At 37.5% G+C, this 26,979-nt stretch overlaps 1 protein-coding gene across 3 annotated transcripts in view; it reads left to right on the top strand.

Moving 5' to 3' along the window:
* RPAP2 (RNA polymerase II associated protein 2) overlaps positions 1-26,979 on the top strand; it is an 83,609-nt gene that overhangs the window by 47,287 nt on the left and 9,343 nt on the right. For 2 of the 3 annotated variants that reach the window (XM_061183891.1, XM_061183892.1), the window contains exon 11: positions 1,789-1,857. In XM_061183891.1, the coding sequence (XP_061039874.1) occupies positions 1,789-1,857 (69 nt within the window). Of the gene's footprint in view, positions 1-1,788; positions 1,858-26,979 lie in introns of those variants that run through there. The other variant, XM_061183893.1, reaches the window with a different exon arrangement.

Genomic DNA, 26,979 nt, shown 5'->3' with positions numbered 1-26,979 from the left:
TCCTTGACCAGGGGTCGAACCTGGGCCCCCTGCTCTGGGAGCTCAGAATCTTAACCACTGGACCACTAGGGAAGTCCCTGATCTTTTTACTATCTCCATAATTTTACCTTTTCCATAATGTCATATACTTGGAATCATACAGTTTGTAGCCTTTTCAGACTGGCTTCTTTCACTTAAATAATATGCATTTAAATTTCACTTAAATAATATGCATTTAAAATACCTCTTTGTCTTTTCATGGCTTGATAGCCCTTTTTTTTTTTATGGTGTTATTTATTTATTTATTTGGCTGCATCAAGTCTTAGTTTCGGCACTCGGGATCTTCGTTGCGGCATGCGGGATCTTTCGTTGCAGCACATGGGCTTCTCTCTAGTTGTGGTGCGCAGGCTCCAGAGCGCACGGGTTCAGTAGTTGCGGCACGTGGGCTTAGTTGCCCTGCGACATGTGGGATCTTAGTTCCCCAACCAGGGATCAAACCCACGTCCCGTGCATCAGAAGGCGGATTCTTAACCGCTAGACCACCAGGGAAGTCCCACTAGCTCATTTCTTTTTAGGGCTGAATAATATTCTAGTGTCCGGATGTACCACAGTTTATCCATTTACCTACTAAAGAGTATCTTGGTTGCTTCCCAGTTTTTGACAGTTATATTAGTAGAGCTGCTATAAACATCCATGTGCAGGTCTTTGTGTGGGCATAAGTTTTCGACTCCTTTGGGCAAATAAATACCAAGGAGTGTGATTGCTGGATTATATGATAGGAGTATGTTTAGTTTTGTGAGAAATACCAGACTGTCATCCAAAATTGCTGTGCCGTTTTTTTTTTTTCCACCAGCAATGAATGAGTGTTCCTCTTACTTCACATCCTTGCCAGCATTTGGTTTTGTTGATGGTCAGGATATTGGCCATTCTAATAGTGTGGTATATCTCATTGTTTTAATTTCCATCTCCCTGATGACATATGATGTGGAGCATCTTTTCATATGCTTATTTGCCATCTGTATATCTTCTCTAATGAGGTGTCTGTTGAAGTCTTGGACCCAATTTTTAATTGGGCAGTTTGTTTTCCTATTGTTAAGTTTTAAGATTTCTTTGATATTTTGGATAACAGTCCTTTATCAGATGTTGTTGGCTGTTTTTTTTATTGATTTATAAATGATATTTTTTAAATGCTTTCTGAGAAATAAGATGACTACAATGTATTTTATTGTCATCAACTGCTAAGTGATAGAATTTACTTCTGATTTTTTAAAACTTAAGTTTTCTTGAATAAAGACCTAGTATTAAAATTTATTAAGTCAACTCTCATTTCTGTAAATTATGGATTATGACATCCCTTAATTGCCTGCTGCCAACCTAGCACAAGGTAGAAAGGTACAAAAGGTGAATTAAAATTAAAATCAGAAATTGCTTACCTTGTCAGCTTTAATAAAACATTTGATTAGGGAAAAACATAGAGGATATGGTTACAGGGGGGTGTATGTGTTTGTGTATTTTAATAAACCATGCAATTCAGTTTCCCATATTGTTCCTGTATCACCATCTTGTCTAATAGTAGTATTGTTATAAATACATAAAAGTGGGGCTAGAACACTTCCTTTTGAGATGGCCATTATTAGATACTGAATATCAAGCCACATTATTATACTATTGACTCTTTTCTATCAAATATAACAAGAATTAAAAAATAGTGGTCTTTAACACACGATATCATAAATCTGATTATATCTAAAAATGGAAAGGTTATGTATTTAACAATCTTTGGGTAAATTTTATCTCACTGTCTTTCAGATTAACAAACAGAAATATTATACATAAACCTGCAGAGTGGACATTAATTGCTTTGGTGTTGCTGTCATTGTAAGTACTCTTTCATATTTTTAACTCTAAATACTAAATATGAAGAATTTTGATTAGGGGAAAACAAAGTTATTCATTGATTTTCTAAGCTTTCTTGGAAAATATTGTACCTCTATTTTGTGCCTATTTTCCTTTCCTATATATAACTTTCATGTAAAGTGATATGCTATATTTTGATAAGTTGTAATCATTCTCTTTATATTTTTTACTATCTTTTCTTCTAAGGGCATTTTTCTTCTCAAATATTATTTGTAATCATTTGAAAGAGAAGAACATCTCCATGTGGGATATGATATATACAGGCTAGTCCCTTAATTTCATTGTTAACAGTACATTTTATTAATGTTGAATGGCCTCATTATGTTACATCTGTATTTTTACCAGTATAGCTAATGCTATTTCATTTTTCATCAGCATTTTTATCAGTGATATCATCAGAAAAGTTTTGTTTTCCAAATTAATGTACATCTTTAAAATCAAACAGATTTAAAGGAACTAAAGTAGATACTATGCAAGCATATATAAAACATTTAATACTCATTCACCTTTTAAGAAATCACTAGTGGTGTCTAAGGCTGTCTTTCAATAGAGTTAAAACCATCTAGTCAGTGTAGTGTTTTTCAGGTTGAATTGCAAAAGTCTTCTTTTGAAGACCATTCATTACTGCATTACTGTTGCTACTTGGTACTTGTTAGGTCATTGAAGCCCATAGGACATTGAATACTTACTGGACACTCACAGGTCAAGAAGTGTTATGAGCCAACCTCATAGCATCTCCAGCCCTACTTTTCTTTCTTTGATGTTACTTCAGTCTGACATGTTATTCTGGCCTCACTGTCCCACGGAAGGCTGTGCTGGGAGGCACTAGAGAAGGCTTCAGTGAGCCAGCATCTGTGTCACCCAACGAGATACAGCTCACATGATTCATTAAATCAGAACACAGAAAATAACTTTACTTGAATGCCCTGACATAAATTTTTTATCAACCATAAGAACAAATCTTTTGTCATTTCTGCTATTCAGTGTTCCAGTTGAATTGGTAATTTGTGAAACAGATCTTATTAATTTTTTAGAAAGTTCTTTCCAGTTTATGAAATTTGTAAATATTTTGGTCACTGGCAAAAAAAATATCAGTATCTCTGCTCACCCACCATATCCTATGCCTGCTAATAAACCCTCATAGATAACTGTTTAACTGTACTTCTGTAGTTCATTATACTAAAGGGGAAGTAGCTTTTTTGGTTGACAAGTCAGAGGCCCAGGCTCAGCAGTAATCTCAGAATCTTGCTCTCTGAGCCAGGAACTGGAAGTATTATCTTAATGAGCAGCTGCTTACTGAGGACACGTTAGGTCCTACTTCTTTTTGTATCAAACTATTGCCTTATCTTCTCCAAAATGTATAGCAAGGAACAACAACAGAAAAAAGTATGGAAAATGAAATTTAAAAGTCTACCATCAAAATTTCCTAAGTTTATTCCATACAAAAGTATACCTCTGGTATTTGATTTTAATAGAGGCACCCATGTGGCCCAAAATACTGAAAGCTTTGCTAGTCCTTTTATTTGACTTGCCTAACTTTGGATGTAGTGTAGGTATTTCAAGGGTCAGTGACCCATAAAAATAGTAACTTAATTGAATTCAAGAAACGAAACTGCACACATCTTAGACGTATTGCATATTTCACATTGTGCAGTCAGTCTTAAGGTTGTAGCAGTAAACACTGTTTCCTTTTGTCATTCACCTTGAATCCTTCTCTTTCATTATTCCCTAAGCCCTACAGTTAGATCTACCCATCTTTCTCCTAGTCTTTGGTCCTTTTGGTCCCTTGACAACTAAAAACCTTTCCAGTTAGGGCCCTTTTGGCTTATTTTAAAATCTTTGGTCACTATAGACACCAAGTTAGCTGGTACCTCTTGGGTTTTGCCTTTCAAATCTTGTTTTCTCATAATTTTCTATAACTTTTGCTATAGGCCCTCTTTGAACATTCTTTATCTTCCCTAGCTGAATCTCCTTATTGTTTGGTCATCTGATCCTAAGACTTCTGTCTCCTGTCCCCATATTATTTTATTTCTTATTTCCTCATTTCTCAGAAAATCCCCTTTAGCTTTTCATATTTCTGCCCCCCAGGGAATCTGTGACTCAACTGATAGCCCCTTTCCTTCTCAGCCTGTCCTTTTTTCATCTTTTTAGAATAAATATTACTATATGAGATGGGGATAAAATTAAAATACATATCCATTATGTTAAAACTAATCCCATTGGCTTCTGTAAAGTATAATTATACTTTAATTTATATTTGCACCCCTCTTTCCTCCCACTTACAGTTCACAGTTACTTTTTAGGGAAGATATTTTGTTACTGGGGAAAGAAAAAGTAGGCATGAGGGCCAGCATTAGATAAAGAACCTTAAACCCAGTGAAAAATATGGAGACTTTAGACACTCAAAGAGGTATGTGCATATGAAGAGAAAGGAGGTCAACACTCACATGTATTTGTAGAACAGTAACCCCTCATTCAGCCTTTTGATTTATCGCTACTAAGATTGAACGTAGGCATACATGGGATTACCTTTTTTTTTAATAATTATCCTATGATTCAGAAAATCTTTGTATCTACTCTCAAATTGCCAATGGAATTTTTTTAGTCATTGTAGACATTTCTGGAATTCATATTAAAAAGTGAACTTCTGGGGCTTCCCTGGTGGCGCAGTGGTTGAGAATCTGCCTGCCAATGCAGGGGACACGGGTTCGAGCCCTGGTCTGGGAAGATCCCACATGCCGTTGAGCAACTAGGCCCGTGAGCCACAATTACTGAGCCTGCGCGTCTGGAGCCTGTGCTCCGCAACAAGAGAGGCCGCGATAGTGAGAGGCCCGCGCACCGCGATGAAGAGTGGCCCCCGCTTGCCGCAACTAGAGGAAGCCCTCGCACAGAAGCGAAGACCCAACACAGCCATAAATAAATAAATAAACAAATAAATAAAAAGTGAACTTCTTATAAATCTTTATAGCTAGGAAAAATGTTCTGAATGGCAGTTGTAGACACTGCAGATGAATATAGTAAGATAATACGCTCAGTATTATTATAACAATGGTACTGTTCTTTGTATATGAATATTGCAAAGTTTTGTTATTATTAGCATTTGTTTAATGCATGAAAGGTGTTTTCAAAATTCCTCATGAGAACCACTTAAAAAAGGATACATATACACATATATAATTTTATTAGTAAAATAAATGGCTCAAGTCTAGCTCTTGTTAGAGGGAAAAATCAACATTTTGAGCAAAACATGATAGTCCAGATGAAAGAAATCTGGGTCTTGAATTTTCACATCTGTATTCTTAAAAGTAGATAAGGTGTCTCTGTAGCAAATCATCTTTTCCTAGTAACTTCCCTTGTACTTTCACAGATGTATTAACATTTTAAAAATTTGAACCACAATGTGTAATTTATCAGTGTATACTGATGGGAATTTTATACCCATATAATCTCAGAAAGAACTTCATCAAATCAAATTGGTTCACTTTATCTTTCCACACTCAATGCATCTATATATAAAAATACAATATGACCCATTCACACTTCATTTAGATTTCTCACTAATTCCATAGGACTTGGATGGCCAGTGTGACTGCAACATTTATTGATATTTATACTATGCATTCAGACCCTAAATAGTTACCAAGAGCACACTGAAAGACCTTTCAAAGCTTAAGCAGTATACATTTATTTTTTTTTTTGCTGCGTTGGGTCTTCGTTGCTGCACGCGGGCTTTCTCTAGTTGCAGCGAGCGGGGGCTCCTCTTCATTGCGGTGCGCAGGCTTCTCATTGCAGTGGCTTCTCTTGTTGCGGAGCACAGGCTCTAGGTGCACAGGCTTCAGTAGTTGTGGCTCACAGGCTTCAGTAGTTGTGGCACACGGGCTCTAGAGCGCAAGCTCAGTAGTTGTGGTGCACGGGCTTACTTGCTCCGCGGCATGTGGGGTCTTCCTGGACCAGGGCTCGAACCCGTGTCCCCTGCATTGGCAGGCGGATTCTTAACCACTGCGCCACCAGGTAAGTCCCAGTATACATTTATTTAACAGTGAAGGAATTAATGTTCCTTTACTCCTCTCATTTTTATTTAATAAATGTTATAATTAACAAAGATAAGTTCTCAAGAACTCCTTACACATAGAAGGACATCTATAATAGTGATAACGCTGTTTTTGTTTTTGCTTTTAATAACTGATTAGAAATACAATAAAGTAACCTGGTAGTTGGTGTTATTGCTTAAACTCCTGGCTATAGTAATATTATTTTTTTGTTGAACCTTATCATACTTCATGATTACATACTATATGTTGAAATAATACAAAATCAAATCTGATTTTCTCACATAAATATGCTCTAATAAAGATATTAGGCTCTTTCCACAGTCTTGATACATGATTTTTCATAAAAATGTATATGAATATATATAGTCTGCTGTAAATATTTTGGTACCTGTATGCTCTACTGTGTAAAGCTTTTAATGTATTTATATATTTTGATGTGTTTATACATCAAATTAGAAAGCACAATAAATTACATTAAAGTGTGTTTTCTGATGCCTCCTCATAGTATATCATATATTTGTTTTTATATTCTCATAATTTTCATCTACCCTTACCCTACCCTTCTGTATAGGAAAACAGAAACTGAAGGATCACTTTTTATCATGGTCATGGTTTTCAGAGTAGTTTTTCTCTGAGAAGATTTTGACTGGTATTTTGAGATTTTATAGCTGTAGGACACCCACCTCAGCTCGGTCCTTATCCTCCTTTCCCTCTTCCCTTTTCCCTTAGTCTTCCCAGTGTTCTTTGACCTCTGTCATTATACTTGAGCCTGTAACACGAGTGGGGACTATGCAGATGTTGACCTAAAGCTGAGACGTCTAGGGAAGGGTCCAGACCAAGGCTAGCAGCCATATAGAAGGCTATGGAGAAGCAAATTGACTGGCCTGAGTTCTATGTGCAGCACACATGCCAGAAATACAATAACTTCTTGTATTTAAAATGTAACTTTTTCACCCAAGTTTAATGTGGAACCTTTGTAAAAAGCCCACTGCTTATGTATTGTGATGATCTATGGTTAATTTTAGCATAGGAGTCCAGGGTCTCTTTGTGGATAGCCAGGGAGAGGTGTGTATTGTGTTCCATGGGAATGATTTGGTTATCCAATGAAGGAGTAAGTAGGTAAATACTTACTTACTTTGTGCTACTTAGAAAGAATGGAGGGTAGAAAGTGACTTGTGGTAGTCTAACATGGATACATGCTATTCCTAGTTTTATGCCCTTGATGTTCTCTAATGGAAAGCTTTCAAGATCATCTCCAAAAATGTCTGCTTTCATTTTATTTATCTGAACTGTCTGTTTTCAGTGAACTGTGGCCCACTTCCTAGACAGAGACCATGCAATAGTTTATTCCCCCTAAAAGCTTTGAGTATTCCCGTCGTTCCGGGAGTAGCATGTAAGTCCTGGGAAATGGTATTTAAATAAGCTCTACTTGACCATGATCACGAAACAAAAGCCTTCACTGGACGTGGGCAGCCACTTTAGGTAACCATCATAAAGATAGACACTCAGGAGAGTCACTTCCCTAGGGCACTAGGCATGAATGGAAAGATGTGACCAAGGCTTTTTGCCTCAGCAGATTGTTTTTTATAGCACGCCCATCACTAATTTCCTTAGAGAAATATGTGAGCACACCATGAAAATGAAGAGATGGTTCCTTAGAAATTTATTGGTTCTCAGAAGTATTCCAAAGCCTTTCTCTTAACATTCCCAATTTAGTTCTCAGTATTTGCGACCATAATAGAAGATCATTGAAATAATTTTTGTTTCCTTATAATTATGGAATTTTTTTATACTTAATTGAATTTTATTGAGATATAATTCCTATAACTTAAAATTCACCATTTTAAAATGTATAATTCACTGGTTTTTAGTATATTCACTATTTTGTACAACTATTACCACTGTCTGATTCCAGAACATTTTCATCACCCCAAAAAGAAACCTCATATCTATTAGCTTAGTCCCAGTTTCCCCTTCCTCCATCCCCTGGCAACCACTAATCTACTTTCTGTCTCTATGGATTTACCTATTCTGAACATTTCATATAAATGGAATCATATAATATGTTGCCTTTTGTATCTGGCTCCTCTCACTTAATGTATTCAAGGTTCATTCATGTTGTAGCATGTAACAGTACTTAATTCCTTTTTATGGTTGAGTAATATTCCATTGTATGGATATACCACATTTCATTTATCCATTCATCAGTTGATGGACATCTGGGTTGTTTCCACTCTTTGGCTCTCATGAACATTTGTTTACAAGTTTTTATGTGAACGTAAGTTTTCGGTTCTCTTAGGTATATACCTAGGAGTGGAATTAGTGGGTCATGTGCTAACTCTGTTTAACCTCTTGAGGAACTGCCAGACTGTTTTCCACAGTGGCTGCACTGTTTTAAATTTCCACTGGCACTCCATAGATTGAACTTCAAAGGTCATCTCTTCTTGCCTTACACCCAGTAGTCCCACCAGGCTTATGTTTGCAGTTTTTCCAAACTTTAAATATGCTTGTTTGTATTAAATTTAGACCTTCGTGGACTTGTAACATCAATTTTTTATGTTCTAGGAATTTCTACTACGTATGCGAAATGAGTACCTATGAGCCCCCTCACAAAAAAAAAAAAAAAAGATCATAGTGTTGAATATGAGACCGTATAAATTAAATGCTGAACCATAACTAGTGGTATTTATTTTGGATTCCTCAATATCCATAAAATTCCTGTTTTGTTTTGTTTTTTGCTTGTGTAAATCTTGGATTTGTTTATCTTATGATATTTACTATCACAATACCCTTGTCATTGTGAAGTTTAAGTGAAGTACTTATTTACTGAGGGTTAAATAATAATTAGATTATTTCTAAGCCCCCTATACTTATTGCTGAGAGTTTATCTAAGAAAAATAAAATATTTTTTAATTGAAGTAACTTTATCCTCAGCCAGCAGGCTGTGTGGGAACCCAGATATTTTCTAAAGGAAAAATAATATTTGTGTAAATTTTTAACCAAAGACTGCTTTCTTCAGTGATTTTTTTTTTCCCTCAGAATTCCTCATATTTTTGGCAATTTTATAATGTTGTTTTTTTAATCCATAAGTAGCTAAGAGTCCCCAACCTTGGGCCAGAACACATATTAAAGTCACCAAGGATCCTCAGCAAAAAGATGTGCTCCCCAGCTTCCCCTTCCCAAGCAGCGCAGTAACAGCAGTGGTGACAGCTAGTATCAGGCAGCACTTAGCCCTTACCAGTCACAGCCTCGACTTGAGGAGTCAGTCTCCCTATGTACTCTTGATATCTTCACATCCTGACTGAGCTCACTGGGAGCACAGGTCAGGGGAAGCCAGGAAGCATGAGGCGTAAGGGCATTGTTATCCCTAGCCTCAGGGTTCTGCACCGTAAGAGTGTGATAATCATTGTGTGTGGACACCACTGGTTGGTCCCATTTCTGTCTTAGAGCACTGAAAAAGTTGGAGCCACTATGCTGAGAGAATTGTTACATAGCAGTAGTTATGAAGAAAAGTTTTTCCAACACACATCTCCAAAGCTGCGCTATAGAGCTGTCACAAACAGGATCTAGATATAAAGTTTAAAGTCACTACAGCCCAGCCCTTTAAACAAACCTATGTGTAATATATCACTACTAAGTGAATTACAAAGAACTTGTTTCTTTTCAATTAGAAATATCAATGGAAAGCATCCCTGCTTCCTTATTAATAGGTAATCCTAAAGCATTAAACGCAAACATTATCAGGACATAAACCATCTGTTATAAGAAAAACATTTTATTTTATTTGGCTGTCATGGTATTTTATATAATCAAAGTTTTTATCAAAGTTTTTATCTCAGGTTTTTAGACAATAGTTCTGAAATAGAAAGCTCATGATGACATACTTCTTCATGGTATGTTCTTCTCTATTTTTCTTTTAGAAGTCCTTAATAGTAATAGCCTCATATGCCTCTTGGTTTTTTCAGATTTGGGGACTTTAGATTTGTGCCTAGGATAAAATTAAATTTATGTAAATTATTATTAAGCATTGTTATGGTATTTTTAGTAAATGTAATTCCCTTACCCCAAAGACCACCTTTAACTATGCAAGGGTCTCTTAAAACCCTAAGTTGAGTCTCATTCTGGATTTTCCCTTGCACTAGCAGTGTAGCCTTGCACAAGTTTCTTAACCTCCTTGTGCATTTTTTGTCTTGTTGGCAGTAAGAGGGGACTAAATCCTGGTTAAATCAACTTGGCAGTGTGAGTTCAACTATGAGATGTTGTAAGTAAGAAACGGTTTTAACGCAGTATGTCAAAGGCTACTGAAGGAGACAATGGAGATGAGTATAGTTAGCATAGGAAACAATGTAATTGTGCTGATAGCCATGGTGACACTGCCCAAGTGTTACTACTTTGGTATGTTAGTCCTTAAGCTTGGCCAAGAAATACGTTGAATAATATTGCTACCCATTCTTTCTGTGGAAAGATTACAGAGTACTCATTTAAGTAAATGGGATGAACACCCCCCAAGATTCCTTAACTCTCTTTCTACTACAGACCTAGCTGACATTATATTGCTCTCCACATCAAAGTTGAGGGACCTGCCCTGGATATTTAAGGAAACAGTGAAGTGATTTAGTACCTCAGCAGTATAAATACTAAAGGTGGTGAAGAGCAAAGTAAAATGTGTAAGTTGATTTTTTTAATGTAAAACTATGCTTTAGAACTCATTTTCTTACAGAATCCTCACTATAACCATGGTTCTTTTCTCCCCCGCTTCCATATCATTCTTTTTTTTTTTTCTTTTTCTTTTTTTTTTCCCATATTATTCTTTACATTTTATTCTGGGAATAAGTCTTATCAACAAATAGGGACATCTAGAAACCTGATATTTTATGTCAGAATTTCTGATTCTTTGTTCAGATCACATTTAAGGAATTTTTTTTTTTTAATTTATTTTTTATTTTTGGCTGCATTGGGTCCTCATTGCTGCACATGGGCTTTCTCTAGTTGTGGCAAGCAGGGGCTACTCTTCGTTGCGGCGCGCAGGCTTCTCATTGCAGTGGATTCTCGTTGCGGAGCACGGGCTCTAGGCATGCAGGCTTCAGTAGTCGTAGCACACGGGCTCTAGACCGCAGGCTCAGCAGTTGTGGCGCACGGGCTTAGTTGCTCTGCAGCATGTGGGATCTTCCCGGACCAGGGCTCGAACCTGTGTCCCCTGCATTGGCAGGCGGATTCTTAACCACTGCACCACCAGGGAAGCCCCAAGGAAAATTTTTAAAGTAGTTCTAGAATAACTTTTTTTTTCTTTTTTTGATGAAAAGATCCCAACCATTCATTGATATAACTTCTTTGAACTAGGTATGTTGGAGTAATCTGAGTTTCGTCTTGGAGATAGTAGATTGTTAGCTAAAGGAATGATAAGCTACCTTGCCTGTAGCCCTGATTTTCCTTCTAAAGAGTTTATTTGCACTTTTTTTTTAATGTTTTTAATATCATGCCACTAAAACCAGCATAAGTAGAGGCCACATTATACCAGGAAAGGATGAGACGCACACTTTGCTGTAGCATCATAACTGTAAATCAGTGTAGAGGCTGACTATACAATAATGGAAAAGTTTTCAAATATTAGAAATCTGACTTTAAAATAACCAACAAATGTTTATTGAGCAGCTGCTATGGGTAAGACTGTATCTTAGGCCTTGTGGGGGATACAAAGATTAAACAAAGATCCTGCCCTGGAAGACTACCAGAGGTTGAGGAAAGGGGGAGATAGATATGTGCACAGGTGACTACAGTAAAAAGTTGAATGTATTATTAAATGGCAAGAAAGAAACACAAACTGTTTGGGGGTTCAGAGAAGCAAAAGAGCTCTACTAGGGAGATCAAAAAAGGTTTCACAGAAGTGGGATTTGTGATGGGCCCAAAAGATAGAAAGTGTTTCAAGAAATAGAAATGAAAGGATGCGAGCATTCTAGGAAGTACCTGTGTAATGAAAAAAGCAAAAAGAAGAGATGTAGTGAAGAGTATAAGATAACTGGAAAGAGTGGTTGGGAAGTTGGGTGTATTGTAGAGATAGAACCTTTTAATGGCAAGGAAAGTTATTTTAGTGGACAGTGAAAATCATTTAAGTTTTGAGCAGAGAGTACCATCATGAAGCCAGTGTTTTAGGAAGATCAGTCTTGCTGGAGTCGCATCTGATCCTGTCTTCCACCTTGTGCCAGTCCTTCGAAGGCTTCCAGTTGCTTTTATTGTGGCCTACATGGCCCTGCGTCGTCCAGCCCCTTCTTCTCCAGCCTCATCTCACATCACCCTACCTTGTTCTCCCATTCCTACCACTCTGACCTTCTTTCCAGCCCTTCTCATCATACTCTACCTCAGCATAGGACACAGGTTGTTCCCTATATCCAAAATGTTCTTCCCTCCCCTCTTCCTTTGGTTAATTCCCCTTCATCTCTCAGAACTTGAGGAAGTGTTTCTTCCTCAAGAAACGTTTCGTGGACTTCCCTGACTTGATCAAGTATCTTTATAATACGCTATCATAACACCATGTACTTATCTTTCCTAGCACTTGCCCTGTTTTCAGTTTTATATTTAATTGTATGATTACTTGATTAATGTCTGTCTCACTCAACTTGAAGATTTTAGGGGCAGGTTCTATGTCTGATTTTACTCACCATTATATACCCAGCACTTCAGCATCGTGCCTAGAACATCATAGATTTACAATAAATACCTGGCAATGAATGAATGAATGAATGAATGATTATTTAGGAAGCTATCATTTCTAGCTTTTTGTTGACTTCTTCCCTCCTGCCTTCAAGTGCTTATTCATCTTTAAAGTTTAAAAAACAAAACAGAAAAAAAAAAAAAAAACCTATCCTTTGTCCGTAACTTCACTGACCCCCCAGACTATCATCCTTTCATTCGCCAAACTTCTTGAAGAGCTAGTCTGCTGTGATTCCCGTGCTTTTCATTAATCCCTTGCATTCTGGCTCTTGCCCACAGCATTTATGAAATTGACTTTCTCAAGGCCTCCACTAGTAACAGCCTAGTTAACCAGCGAGCACTGAGACAGTGAACTAAAATGATTACAATGAAAATGAAATGGGAGAGACAGACGACGAGAGACATTACAGCACCAGAATCTACAAAGTTTAGCAGTGGGGGTAAGGGGAGCCAAACATGATTTCACAAAATTAAGACAGATAACTGGGAAAAATAGTGGTTCTTTTAGGGAAGAGAGTATGAGGAACTAATTGAAGGAGATACTGCATTTGGTTTAATACCTGTTCTCCAAGCACTGAGACTGTTCCTGTTCAGGGAGATTCAAGGTTAAGGCAGATTATCCAGTTGGGCGGTTCCCCAGTAGGTGTTGAAAATGTGGAATTGAAGCTAAAGAATGGTAAGAAAAATCATAGACTCAGATTTTAGAGTCATTATTGAGATGGGTGAGAGGCAGAGGTAGAGGGTATTAAGTGCAGAGGAAAGAGAATCTGTGGAACAGCTGCATCTATGCCAAGGTGGCCTGAGGAATACAGAAAAAGGCAGAAAGAGGGGAGGAACAAACATTTGTTTTTTGGAACACCAACTCAAACATGCTAGACTCTTTACCTACATTATTTCATTTGATCCTCACAATTCAGTGAGGTCAGTGGTAGTGTCCCACTTCCCAGAGAAAGAAACAGACCATGGGAAGACAAGCACTTTGTCCAAGGTCACAGCTGGGATTTTGATTTCAAAATGTGTGCACTAGCCACTGCCCAGTGTACCTTAGAAAGGTATGTGTACAATCAGAACACTGTCAAGGAATCCAAAGCAGGTTTGAGGTTCAAGAAAGAGGTGGTAACTACCTTCCTGAGAACCAGGCAGCTATCCTCTGCTGAACAAAGACAAGGGCTGAACAAAGGCTATGGTTTGGGCAACCACAGTTGTGGGTGACCTTCAAGGAAGCAGTTTCCGTAGAATGATAGTGGAGACCAGATTGCAAAGGCTGCTCTAGTAGACAGTTGTGAAGATACTAGACATAGCAAATGTTGACCACTCTTCATATGGTTGGCATAAATGGAAAGAAGAGAGGGATTATAATCCAGTAGGACATGGTAAATCTTCAGAAGACTTCTCAGGATAGTGGAGGCTTGAGCATGTTGGCAGCAAAGGGGAAGGAGATGTCAGACAGGCAGGGTTGGGAGTACTGAAAAGACAGTGTAACTGATGGGATGTGTTCCATGAAGAAACTGGGAATGTCATCAAAGGCATATTTGCCGATTATTTTTTCTTCCCTGATCCGTGTCACCCACCTCCCTTACCCACTTTCCCCCACATGTTTCTCTCTCCTTGCCTTGAATGTCAGTGTTGTTTGGTAACATTTTGCCTCCTGTACTTAATTTCAAAAGTGAATGGACCAAATCTTGTATGTTTCTCCTTCCAAAAACTCATATTAGTGTTATCATTTCATTGCTTGTTCTAGTTTATCCCCCTCCACCACAGGTTAGGGATCTGCTTTAGAATTAATTTAGGGCAGCATTTCTAAGTTTGACCTGTATAGCTACTGTGTTTAATTCTGGTGTCTAACTTTTTTTTTTCAGATTTATGATTTTTACCTGCCTTCTCATCTTTTATAATCCACAAATCAGTCTTAGGGACATATACATGTACTTCACAAAAAAATACACACATATACACACACATACATACACACACACACGCAGTTTCTACATGAGAATAAGAGACTTTCCATTCATCCAAAAATTGTGTTTGGACAGTGTGTAAACAATACTAAACCAGGAAAGATGTCTACAGTAAGTGAGGCAAATTTGAAACTGTTTTCTTACCAAAACATAATCTCCATGCAGCCAAGGACATTGTCTAGATTACTTTTGTCTCCCTAAATCTGGCACTCAATCTGGCATTTAGTAAGCACTAAGTGAATATTTGTAGAATAAATCGAATGAATGGACAGGAAAAACTTGGATAAATTATTGTTGGTGTTATGAACTTCAAAATAGAATTGGTAGCACTGGTAAAATTGCACAGGAAAAAACAAATAGTTGCTTACTATCATGAGTAAAAAGAAGGACAGTAACCTTTGTCTTGGTAATGATTCATATTTTCCGGGGTGGATATTGTCTGATAAGGACGTGACTAGCCTAAAAAGGATTGCTGCTTTTAACCACATCTAGCATTGCTTTTTTGCAAATAGATATTTATAAAATCTTTAATAGAATTAATGAAAAACAAAACTAGATGTAACTGGGAAATTATCTTTTAATTCATATAATTATAAAATTAGTAAGCATTTTAATTTTTTTAAATGTGTCTTTGATTTTAAAACTATATTTCAAAACTATATTTCTCTGATTTCCATGGACTTACTCTTTCATATTCTATGGACTGATAAATAGAAAAATTGATTATAGAGCAGTTAATCACCAAGTATGTAGATATGGCACTAAATCTTTTATTTATCTGATGCATCACAGACACAATTCTGGAGAATTCTTTAAATGTTTTACATGTTGGTATTTGTTCGTTGAATTGGAAGCATTTATCAAATATTAATGGGTCTTAATGGAAAATTTCACTCTAGAGGCAAACTCTTCCTTTAACTAGTCTTACTGAATGTATTTTATTAACTAGTCTTGCAAACTTGCATGAAAATTATAAGGAAAAAAAATTATTATTCCTAGGCATATTGAGTGCTTGTTAAATTCAAGAACCAAATCACCTAGTGTGTTTTTTCTCTGTTGTCTTTAAACACTTCCATTTAGATTGTGTATTATAGAGACTTAACACCTTTTTAATATTTTTCCTGCCTCTGACTTTTCTCATTCTGATAGTTCTAGTTAACAGTAAAGTCATATGGTTCCTGAAGGCAAAACTAAAATACTTCCGATTTACTCCTGGTTTAAATATTTTTACAAAGTTTTAGAGCAGATTATAAAGGCCAAAGGGTAAAACGAGGCTTGCTGTTATCTAGTTCTCACTATTGCTGTTTGTGTCATCCCATATCCACTTTCAGTGAGCAGTCTGAGAGTTGGCTCTTTGTCATTTTAGTACAGCTCAGGTATACTCTGCCTTAAAAGACAAAACATATCAAAATACATTAAAGCTTAATACTGAAAATTCCATTGGAGCAAAAGTACTCAGGAAACTGCTACAAACTGCTTGAACACCTGTAATTTCTGTGGAGGTGAAATCACATTATAGTAACTGAATTGTCTGTACAATTTCACACTTTTATTTATTTACTGATTTTCTTTCCAGTGAGTTTTTCAGGCCCCACATTATGATGTTGTCTGTCACATGGAGGTTTTTAATTTCAATGAGTGACAAATCAGCCACACTGCAAAAATGTTTTTTAAGAATAATGCAACTGCCAGGTTATAACTAGTATTCCTGTGGTTTCAGTGCAGAGAAGTATGTTGCTCATCCAAAACACTAACAGTTATACAACTTTCACATGCTCCAGAATTCCTCAAACTGTGTAAAACTAAATGCCACTAATCCTCTACAGCACACATTACAGATTGAGAGAGATGGTTATACGTTGAAAGTAGGAATAAAGTTATGTATTCTTTCCCCAAAGGGAAAAAAAAATACACATTTGGAAGAAAAAAACCCAAAAAAACCTTTTTATATAATTTGAAGGACTATATGAACCCCAGTATCCCAGGTTAACATGAGGAAGTGGAGTCAGCAAATGTAGGTTTCTCTTTTGAGAAAACTGATAAGAGTAGGAAAGAAATTGAACTGCAACAATTTGTTCTGGAGAAAAGAGACTTAAGCATGTTTGTAGGGTATGGAGAAGGAGCCAGTTAAAAAACAAAAAGAATCTGAAGCTGAGGGCAGGGTTGGGGGGTAGACATGCATGGTGGAACAGGGTCCCAGAGGAGGTACAAAGAAGTGGGATCATGGTTACAGGCAGCAGTAGCTTGAACAGGAGAGAGATACATCTTCTGGGGCAGGAAGAAAATAAGTGAAGAGTAATGTGGCTATAGGTAAGTTTGTAAGTAGAAGGGAGATATTTATTTATGTATTTATGTATGTATGTATGTATGTATGGCTGTGTTGGGTCTTCGTTGCTACGCGCGGACTTTCTCTAGTTGCAGCGAGCGGGGACTACTCTTCGTTGTGGTGAGCGGGCTTCTCATCGTGGTGGCTTCCCTTGTTGCGGAGCATGGGCTGTAGAGCGCAGGCTCAGTAGTTGTGGCGCACGGGCTTAGTTGCTCCGTGGCATGTGGATCTTCCCGGACCAGGGCTCAAATCCATGTCCCCTGCATTGGCAGGTGGATTCTGACCCACTGCACCACCAGGGAAGTCCCTAGAAGGGAGATTTTTAAATTACACCTGACAACTTCAAGTAAGATATGATGTGTTCTAAGAGTGAAGAGATGATGGTTGAGTAGGGCGTGAAAAAAAGAGGTAACAGTCATTGAGAGTATCTGGAAAAGGACCTAACCAAGTGCCAGAGAAAATTGACAAGTTACCCAGCTGAAGCCAGAGATCATGGATTTGTAGTTGTATCAGTCTTCGAAGTTCCCTTCTTCCTGCCACTTTCCTATCCTCCAGTAGTTTTCAGCCATCCTGTTGTAGGTGTGGAGAAAGCAGGTTGTAGCACTACTTAGTTGTAGTTTTGATGAATAGGAAAGCTAAGACAAGGATGCAAGAGATTCATAAGAGTGCTGGTGAAAGATTAGTCCAAGAAATCAGGACAGATATAACTGGTAAAGGGTAATGGAGTTATCTTAGGAAGAAAATTGGTTGTCCTAATGAAATGTTTCTTTTGTTCCTCCCCGCAAAGTTGTGTCTTCAGCTCTGACATTTCTCCTAGGTTGCAAACCAAAATTTTATGGGGGTAGGGGAGCATCTCCATTTGATATCCCTCAAGCAATTCACACTCAGAAATCTGAGACTGAGCTGATCTTCCCTTTCTTTTCCTTTGGTGGCATTTCCTTCTTCCTAATTACCCAGAATTGAAGTTTGACTTGACTTTGGTGCTTCCTTTGCCCTTATCTCCCATATCTAATCAATTGCTAAAGCCTTCCTTCCTAACTTCTCTTACCCAGTTGTTTTTCTCCTTTCCCACTGCTACCAACCCACATCAGGCTTTCATTACTTGCCTAGACTGCTGCAATTATAGCCTTCTTAAACATGTCTCTTGCCATGTGTCTCTTCCCTCAAGTAGTCCATCCTTCCTCCAGCTACCAGAGTAATCTCACTAAAGCTCAGTTCTGATCAGGGCAGGCCTTTGTTCAGAAACCTTCTAATACCCCATTTCCTATCATGTAATTTTGCTTGAAATTCAAGCCCTTCCTTAAGTGGCCCCAACCTGCCTATCCAACTTATTTCTCTTTTGTGTCCTTACATTGTATCCATTGACTCTTTTCCCCTACAAGCATCTCTGTTAGCTTGTATCTTTGTGGACTCTGCTTAAAATGCCTTTCCTTTTCATGTTCGTGGGTCCTAGCATTCAAGACCCACTTCAAATGTCACTACCTCCTTAGAAGTCTTTCTTAACCCCCCAGAGGTACAAATAATATCTTCCTTGTACAAATTTCTATAGGTGAGACCTTTCTTTTGGACTGTATTACCTTCTGCTTTGTTACATAGGTATTTATATAGAGATCTCATTTCCTTTGCTATTCAGTTTTGTCTAGCAGTTTAGTTAACAAGTATAACAAATGATCAGAACTGCACAGATTATCTCAATTCAAAAATTTAACAGTGGTTCTAAACACTGGTTGTCCATTAGAATCACATAGGGAGCTTTTAAAAATTACTAATACTTGGGAATTCCCTGGCGGTCCAGTGGTTAGGATCCCACTCTTTCACTGCCAAGGGCATGGGTTCAGTCCCTGGTTGGGGAACTAACAACCCGCAAGCCTCGCCATGTGGCCAAAAATAAATAAATAAAATAAAAGTTACAAATACCTGATCCAAAGATTTTGATTGACTCTTCTAGGGTGGAGGCTGGACATATGTATTTTTAAGTTCCCCAACTGTAATTTGTGCAGACAGAATTGACAACCACTATCCTTAATTCTAGTGCAATTATTAGTGTGCTAGATAAAGATATGCTAAATCAGTTAATTTAACTATGTCTGCCAGGATTTGCTTGCTGAGAGGCATGTCTTAGCCTTTCTCTAAAGTCTTCATTAGTTGATGATGTTGGAAGATGCTTCTTGGCTCTCACAGAAAGGATGAATTAATTAGAAACAATAGAATTGTCCGTTTTCATTAGCATGTTTTATTTTGTAATGACAGATTTCAAAAATTATTTGAAGAGCATATACAAGTGGGCCTTTGAAATCATAAGGTCTACTCAGTTCTTAAAATGAATCAGACATGTGAGCTTGTGTGGTATAGTGGTTAGAAGTGTAGACCCGTGGGAGTACTTCTGGGGTTATTTGCTCATCACTTACTGACTGCGTGACCTTAAGAAAGTCACTGGAGTCTCACTTTGGAGTTAACACTTGCTGTAACTTCACAGAAAGGTTGAAGATCAACAAGTTAGTTTCATAAAGAAAAATTTCTTTTTACAAACTTGGAAATCACTGTAGCTTCTTATGTTTGACTCAGTGGTTGAGATCCTGCCGCAAAAGGAGTAACTGGGAAAAAGAACTGGTGTTCTTCAAAGGAAACAATTTGCTCTAATTTAGAAAGCCACCCACCACCCATTTTAAAGTATCTGAATTTTAAACTGAGCTCTGACCTCTTGGCATTTGTTTCCTTGTCAAACTGTTTACTCTTTACTGAAAAACAACATCAAGAGCAGCTTAGGAAAGTGCCATGAAGGAGTTATCTCTGCACGTGGCCCAGTCCATGTTATTTTATGGAAAAGGAAAAGCTCTTCCACAGGTTGACTTTTTTGGTTCTTTCCCTGTGCCCCCGGGGCTATTGTGTTACTTCAGGGAGGAGGCCAGGGGCCACAGATTAGACAAATATTTTTAGAGAATCACTGACAGAGTTGAATCTTCTTCTGCCTTCTCCCCAGTAAGAAACATGCAAGGTGGAAAAAGAGTTATATTAAATATGAGCCCTGAATATACAGATGAAATCCCTTTTGAAAGTTTATACTAAAAATTTTTTTTATATCTGAAAGAGACGTTTTAGAAAATGCCTTGGGTTTGTGTGAGCCCTCAAATTTCTGAAAATAGATGACATTTTGACCCTTTGGGTTACTTACTGGTCACAGCTCTCCTTTGTTTCAGTTTTGAGTGTATGTTTTCACAGAGGTTATCATTTTGCACTTCTTCATGTAGAGAAGGAGGGAAAATCCCAACTCATCTTTTTGAAGAATACAAAGTATGGGTAAAGTGACAATTGTTACTGCAGTGCATGAAGGAATATCGAGACTTCATAGATAAGCAAGATACCCTTGTGATAAAGGTGTCCATTTTTAGCACTGTTCTTAACCAGTGTGATCCTGGATAAATCCCTTACCCTGTCCAAAGCCTCTGATACTTCCGCTGTCAAAAGGAAACTAGCTGGGTTGTTGAGACTAATCACACTTGAGGAAATTAAGTGGTATAGCCTCATCAAAGAAGACTGTGCAGTTAAACCTCATCTTTCAGATTTTTCCGTTACTCAGGCCAATATTAATAAAGATGCCTCATCTATCCCGGAAGACTTTTGGTTTTGTTTGATTCTAAGCCCCTGAAGTGTCAGGTATTGTAATATCTGTTCTGTTTTCACTGGTAAAGTAACAAGCATAGTGCCTGTGCATGTAAACATGGAAAGTACTTCTTTTTAACAGAAATACTCCTCCTTCCCAGCCCTAAGTTCTGAAGGATGAGAGAGTGAGTGTTAAAAAAATTTCTTTTAAGCCCAGCATTATCTTTTAGCGGTCTGCATATTCATCACCTTTATGCGTGGTAATCAGCAGAACAGGTTTCCCTACTGCAACAGAACTCTGTAGGAACCCAGTAATTTCTCGAATCTGATAGGTACAGAAAAGTGTGGCTTTTCACTTCCTATCCTTTCCTCCAACCCCAAACCATAGAGAAGCATGCTTTCTGGTGACATTTATTCACATAGACATTCTCACAGCATTTTCTTCACTTAAGATTATATTGAATATGAGGAGTGTTGTTCAGTGTCATTTTATAGCAGCCTACCAGTTTGATTGTGCAAGTTTGGAAATCAGTAATAAACCCTTAGGAAACTCTAAGAGTTACTGCTTCTTAGTGTTGACGGTCAGGTTAAGGGATGTCTGTGCTATATCATTTAAGGCAAATGCCTGATGTGATCTTCACCCATATTACCCAGATTATTCAGGAAAGGATAAATCAGACCATGCTGTGATTTCCAGTGTTCCAAGAGTCGCACTATATATTCCCCAATGGGAATGAATGCAGTGATCAAAGCAATACGGACCACAATGGGAAGACCATTTAAATATCCAAGTTCATTACTGACTTTTAATGCACTACAGGAGATGGATAACCTAGAGACCCATCAGTTGTTTAGCTCCACTTCTTCAGTAAACCACAACTTTAACTCTTTATATAGCTTTCTCTGTTGATGTGAAACAAACCAGTGACTCACAAAATCATAGGTAACTTTCTTCTGAGCCTTAATCAAGAGTTTGTACAGCTCTGAATCCTTGGATATAAAGATTTATAAAAAGGCCACTTTTAATTAAAAATCTCTTGTTTCAGTTGTCAAACTTTGAAACTCCTCTTAATTCTGTGTATAATAATTCCTGTTAACCAGGTGTTGTTTGATAGCTCAGTAATAACAAATGGAGGGTACCTGTCCTAACCTGACTTCCAATCTCTCCATTTGATGTGTAGCATATGTGGAGCAGTCAGCTAAATAAAGGTCTTATCAATAAGATGCAGTTTGACACTTGGCTTTTTTTGCTTTTGTCGTCATGCCATTTACCATATGGTAAAGAACTGGTTATAGAAGGCTCCCTTTCTTTTCAGAATAGAGATTTGAATCAGTGGAGTTTTCATGAGAAGTTTCCTCTCTTGTTTGTGATTTATACATTTGCAAGTTATGTCATTTTTGTCAAATTATATTCTCCAGCATACAGACTTTTTGTGGTAAACCATCCTTTTAGTGTCACCTTTAGAGGTTTTTATTCATATTTAAAAGTACACGAAGGAAATAAATTGAAACATAAAAATATTTTGTTCTTACTCACTGCCAATCACAATTTCTGTTGATTATTTTAAAGATATTTCCTACATAAAGCACATTGTTAAATACCAACTATGGTATATTACTATATTATTTAAGTAGAGTAGTTATTTGGGCCCAGTTTATTGTAGTTTTCTTTGATATTCACTATTAGAAGTTGTAGGACTGGAACAGAGGTTTGAGTCCCTTTCAATATATAATAGGGTGGAAGTTGTTCTTTAATTAAAAGGGTAAACAGGTAAGTGATTAGCATACACAGATAAAGGATTAAAAGGAAAGGAGGAGCCTAGGGACTCTAACAAAAAAGGGGAGAAGGTTGATAAGATTCTGAGATTGTACTTCAAAGATAACTTAGATGTGAAAGATTTTACATCATGATATCTTTCTCTGAAGGTATATTGTTCTATGTTTTGAAGTAATGAATTTAAAAAATATTTATATTCTGGGACATTGCATTTTAGGAAAATGAGAAGCTATAAGTGGGGGACATAGGGAATAACACCAATCTGAATAAGGAGCAGTTAGATGACATCTATTAGGAAAGATTAAAAGGACTTGGAATTGAGAACCATTTTCAAGAATATGAAGGAATAACTTTTAAGAGCTGGCCCCCAAAAAATTCTGCAAGGGCCATTTAGATTATATACGAGGAACAATGTCCAGGATTTAAAATGTGTTAACCGTTGCAGCATGCTACACATAGAGGTATAGAATCTCCCTCCTTCACAATCATGGAGGTAGTTTATTAACTGTCTTGTGTAAAGGGTCCCAATCACTACATCAAGAAAGGATCTTGAGTCTCTTTTCTTAGATCTTTTAACTCTTAATGGGAGGAGACTAAAAGGGAGTATAGATTCCAAAAACAACTGAGTCCTCATTTTGTGGCTACATTCTGTTACTTTCATTGATCTAGAAAGAATAAGAACACACCCCATTCAAAAACAGTAGTAACAGCCAGAAATACACAGAAATAAAGACCGGTATTAGTTGGATTGTAGAAATCCTAAAGTGCTCTTCCTTTTGGCCAAGTGTCATCTCCTTTAGAGTGAAAGGAATTTCCTTTCCTTTCACATTTAACCTGTGAGGCTAAAGTACTTTTGCTCCAGAGGAAGGCACCAAGCAACCACTCAAGGGCCAGCCCCTTGCTCCACAGTTTCCTCTACAGGACTGGAGTGAATTAAGCGACAAACCAAGCCTGCTCAGTGGCACTTAGCCCTACTCACTCTTGGCCAACACTGAGTTTCAGGACACATGGAAGGGAGGAGGGGAAATGCAGGAACAAGTGATAGGTCTTGATTTAATGCTTGGCCTACCTGATGAATTTAAAGCTCATCTCACCTCACTGATAGATATTCTGAAATATTCTAGCAGGAAGATGCCACTACGTGCGAGCAGAAGGAGTCAAGAAAATGTTTCCTCCCTTCCTTCCTCTAAAAATGAAAGGAGGAACATTTTATGAAGAAGAAAAAGTATTTCAGTAAGCACAATAAATTAGTGACCTCTTAAGCTATTTCTTTATTCAACAACTAATTAGTGATCATTTACAATGTGTCAGGCATGAGGGATACAGTGAATGCAGTGAATACACGAGTCATTGCGCTTGTGACATTCACCTTCTTTTGGATGAGAGATAGACGGTAAACAAGCAAACAAATAATAGAACTAAACAATAGTAAGGACTATGAGACAAATAAAACAAGTAGGTAGGTAGAGAGGGCGAAAGTGAGGATAGATTGCACGTGGGAGAGGTGACATTTAAACAAAACCATTACATGAAGGAGCACACCATGTAGAGATCTGGGGGAAGAGCACCCCCAGGAAAGAAAACAGCCAGCCCTTAAGTGAGGACAAACTAAACCTTGGCATAATTGAGGCAAGGTTGGTCAGTTTGGCTGGAGTGGAGTCAGCCAGGGAAAGTTCTCTCTCCACCTGGTAGATTTTATGAGATATTTTTGGTTTTGTTAAGCATCTTCCATACTTAAGTGATTCAGTGTACAGGAGATCTTTCACAGACCAGACCTTGAATATCCTAGAGCCAAGCGGTTCCTTTGGATTTCTCATCTCCTATTTTAATAACTCCCATCATCAGACTTATAGTATATAAAACATTATATTAGTGACTGAGTTATTTACTTTAAATTAAAGTTGGTACATAATAATCTTCTAGTATAAGAGTTGGCAAACTTTCTGTAAAGGGCCAAATTATAAATATTTTCAGCTTTGCTGGCCCTACAGTTCCAACTACTCAACTCTGCTGTTGTAGCACAAAAGCAGCTGTAGAATACATAAATAAATGGGCATGGCTGTTTTTCAGTTTATTTACGAAAGTAAATTATTTACAAAAGTAAATTATTTACAAAAGCAGCAAGCCAGATTTGGCCCACAGACCATAGTTTGTCCAGGACCTGTTGTAGTACACTGAGAAGTGCTAGTATGGGGTAGCAGCAGTTTCAGTTCTATAATCATTCACCAAATTATGTATTAAGAGAACAAGCCTGTGAGGAATACAAGATGGATGAGTAAAATGTGATCCCAGTCTTCCACCTTTCTGCTTGGTGCAAAAAATATATACAACTAACAATATATACTTTCATATTATTTGAAATATTTATGAAAATATTCATGTGATAGAAACAAGGAAAATAAAAAGCCCAAAGAAATTTGATTCCTCCTATAAGTAGTTATTAAAGCAAGAGAGTGACTTAATCATATCTGTGAGAGAGGATTGTGGTGGCAATGTGGAGACTGGACTGGAGTGGGAGACCACTTAGGCTATAGCTGTAGTCCAAGCAGGAGATGATGCATCTGAATTAGGACAGGGACGGTGAGAGTGGGGGAGATGAAATGGATTCAAGAAGCACCTCAGAGGAGAATCAGCAGGATTTGGTAACTGACTGAACAAAGAACATTAAGGGTTAAGAGTTAAAGATGACTGAGATTTCTAATACTAGAAGGTTTTGATGAAAATGAGAGCTCAGAATTTCAAGTTTGAACATAATGTATTTGAGGTACCTTTTGGACATCCAAGTGGAGAAAAATCCCAAGAGAGAAGTTAAAGATTTGAATCATTGATAATCAGAGCCATGAGATGGGATATAGTGCAGAAGAGGGTCAATATGAAATCATAGGTGAGACCTATCATTATTAATGGGCTGATAAAAAAAAAGAAACACCAACAAGAGAGATCATAAAGATTCAGTAGTAGGAGGAGAACTGTGACAGAGAGTTCCTGAAAAGCCAAAGAAGGAGAATTCTAGGAAAGGAGGAAGCGATTGAGGACATCAAATACTGCAGTCAGCTGGAAAAAGAACTAAGAAGAGGCTTTCAGATGTGGCAATTAAGGGACCATAATTGACCATGTAAAGAATAGTTCCAGTAATAAGTCTTTGTTCATTTGTCCTTAGGGCCGGTTCTAAGCACACATAGACTATGTTGCATAGTGCTTTGTGCTTTCCAAAGCCCTCTTCCATGGTCACTGCTAACAAAAGCAGATTCTGCACAGAACCCTGTCTCCAAGCTCAGTGCAGTGCTCCTCACACCCCAGATAGGTCCTCACACCCCATTCAGCTGATGATACCTATCATTAGGGTGGCATGTACCCTAAAAAGAATCCTTGCAGTTTATTAGTTGCATCTTTGGCAGTGGCAACAGCCAACTCTTATCATTGACCAAAACCATAACAGTCTGATAAAAAGTTATGATCTTGCCTCAGATTCCTCTGTGCAAATAGGCACAGAAGCCTCTTGATACAGAGATGACATGGAAATTCAGCAGATGTCCAGTAAGCAGTCAGTCTGGTAGAGTGGGCAGGTAGCCAGTTGCTATTAAGTAATAAAACATGTTAAAGTAGATGAGTCAAGGAATCTGGAAAACATAAAGATTATATATAGCCCTTATTCAACTTTAAATGTAAATTACTTTGGAGATAGAAGCAAATCATAATTCTTTTGAAAGAATCATTCATAAAATTATTATATTTTCAGGGTTTAGCATCTTTCTTGACATATTATTATGACTTTATAACTTGTCAAAACCATCCTTTTTTTTGTATTAGCCTGGTTTCTAGGGAGGATATGTTAAAAGGAAAAACACAATTTTTACATGACTCCCCAAAAGTAATCCACTGGATTACTAATGTTTAGAGGTGCACAGGAACTATTAGAGTATTTATTTATTTATATCTCAGCTTATTCCAAAAAGGATTTAAGTCAACTTAAAATTTTTAGAAAGCTAACATATTTCTTATGATCATTACATTCTGTGTTAGGGACTGAGGGGTGGGGAAGAAGTCTTTTCAGTTAAAGATCGAAGGAGAAACACAAGGGAATAAATAAGGTTAAAGGAAATCTCATTGGCTAACTTTCCAGGAGTATAATTATGCAACAACTCTTAGGGCTCAAGTGTTAAGAGTAGTCAGGAAATCCTGGCTCCAGATGCCTAAGGATTGCTATCTATCTGCTTGATGACTTGCTGCAGAAATCCCCAGGTCCCAAACTGCTATTCCTGTCTCCTAACAGACACCAGACCTTGCGTGATTTCTCTGTTAGCATTTCCTTCTGCCTGCCAGCTACTAGCCATTTTTATATTTGTAGTCCTCTAGTTCTCGAAAGCAAATTTAAAACATTCTGTTTCTTCTGCATGTTCATTGAGGGCACAGTACACATCAATCAGGCAAGTAAAGGTTAAATTTATATAGTGTTCTATAACCTGCAAAGAATGAAAGCTATAGCCTGCAAAGTATGAAAGCTTGCATATTAGCGAAGAGCATGGGCTTTTTGAGATAAGTTGCCTGGGTTCAAAGCCCTGACCTGCCACTTACTATCTTTGTGACCTTGGAGAAGGTACTTCCATTTTTTGTGCCTTTCTTTCCTCCCTCATAAAATGGGAACAGTACTATACCCCC

The sequence above is a fragment of the Eubalaena glacialis genome, chromosome 3 (assembly GCF_028564815.1).
Source record: "Eubalaena glacialis isolate mEubGla1 chromosome 3, mEubGla1.1.hap2.+ XY, whole genome shotgun sequence".
Taxonomy (NCBI): domain Eukaryota; kingdom Metazoa; phylum Chordata; class Mammalia; order Artiodactyla; family Balaenidae; genus Eubalaena; species Eubalaena glacialis.
The sequence above is the reverse complement of the archived record's forward strand: the minus strand, read 5'-3'. Positions and strand labels throughout refer to the sequence as shown.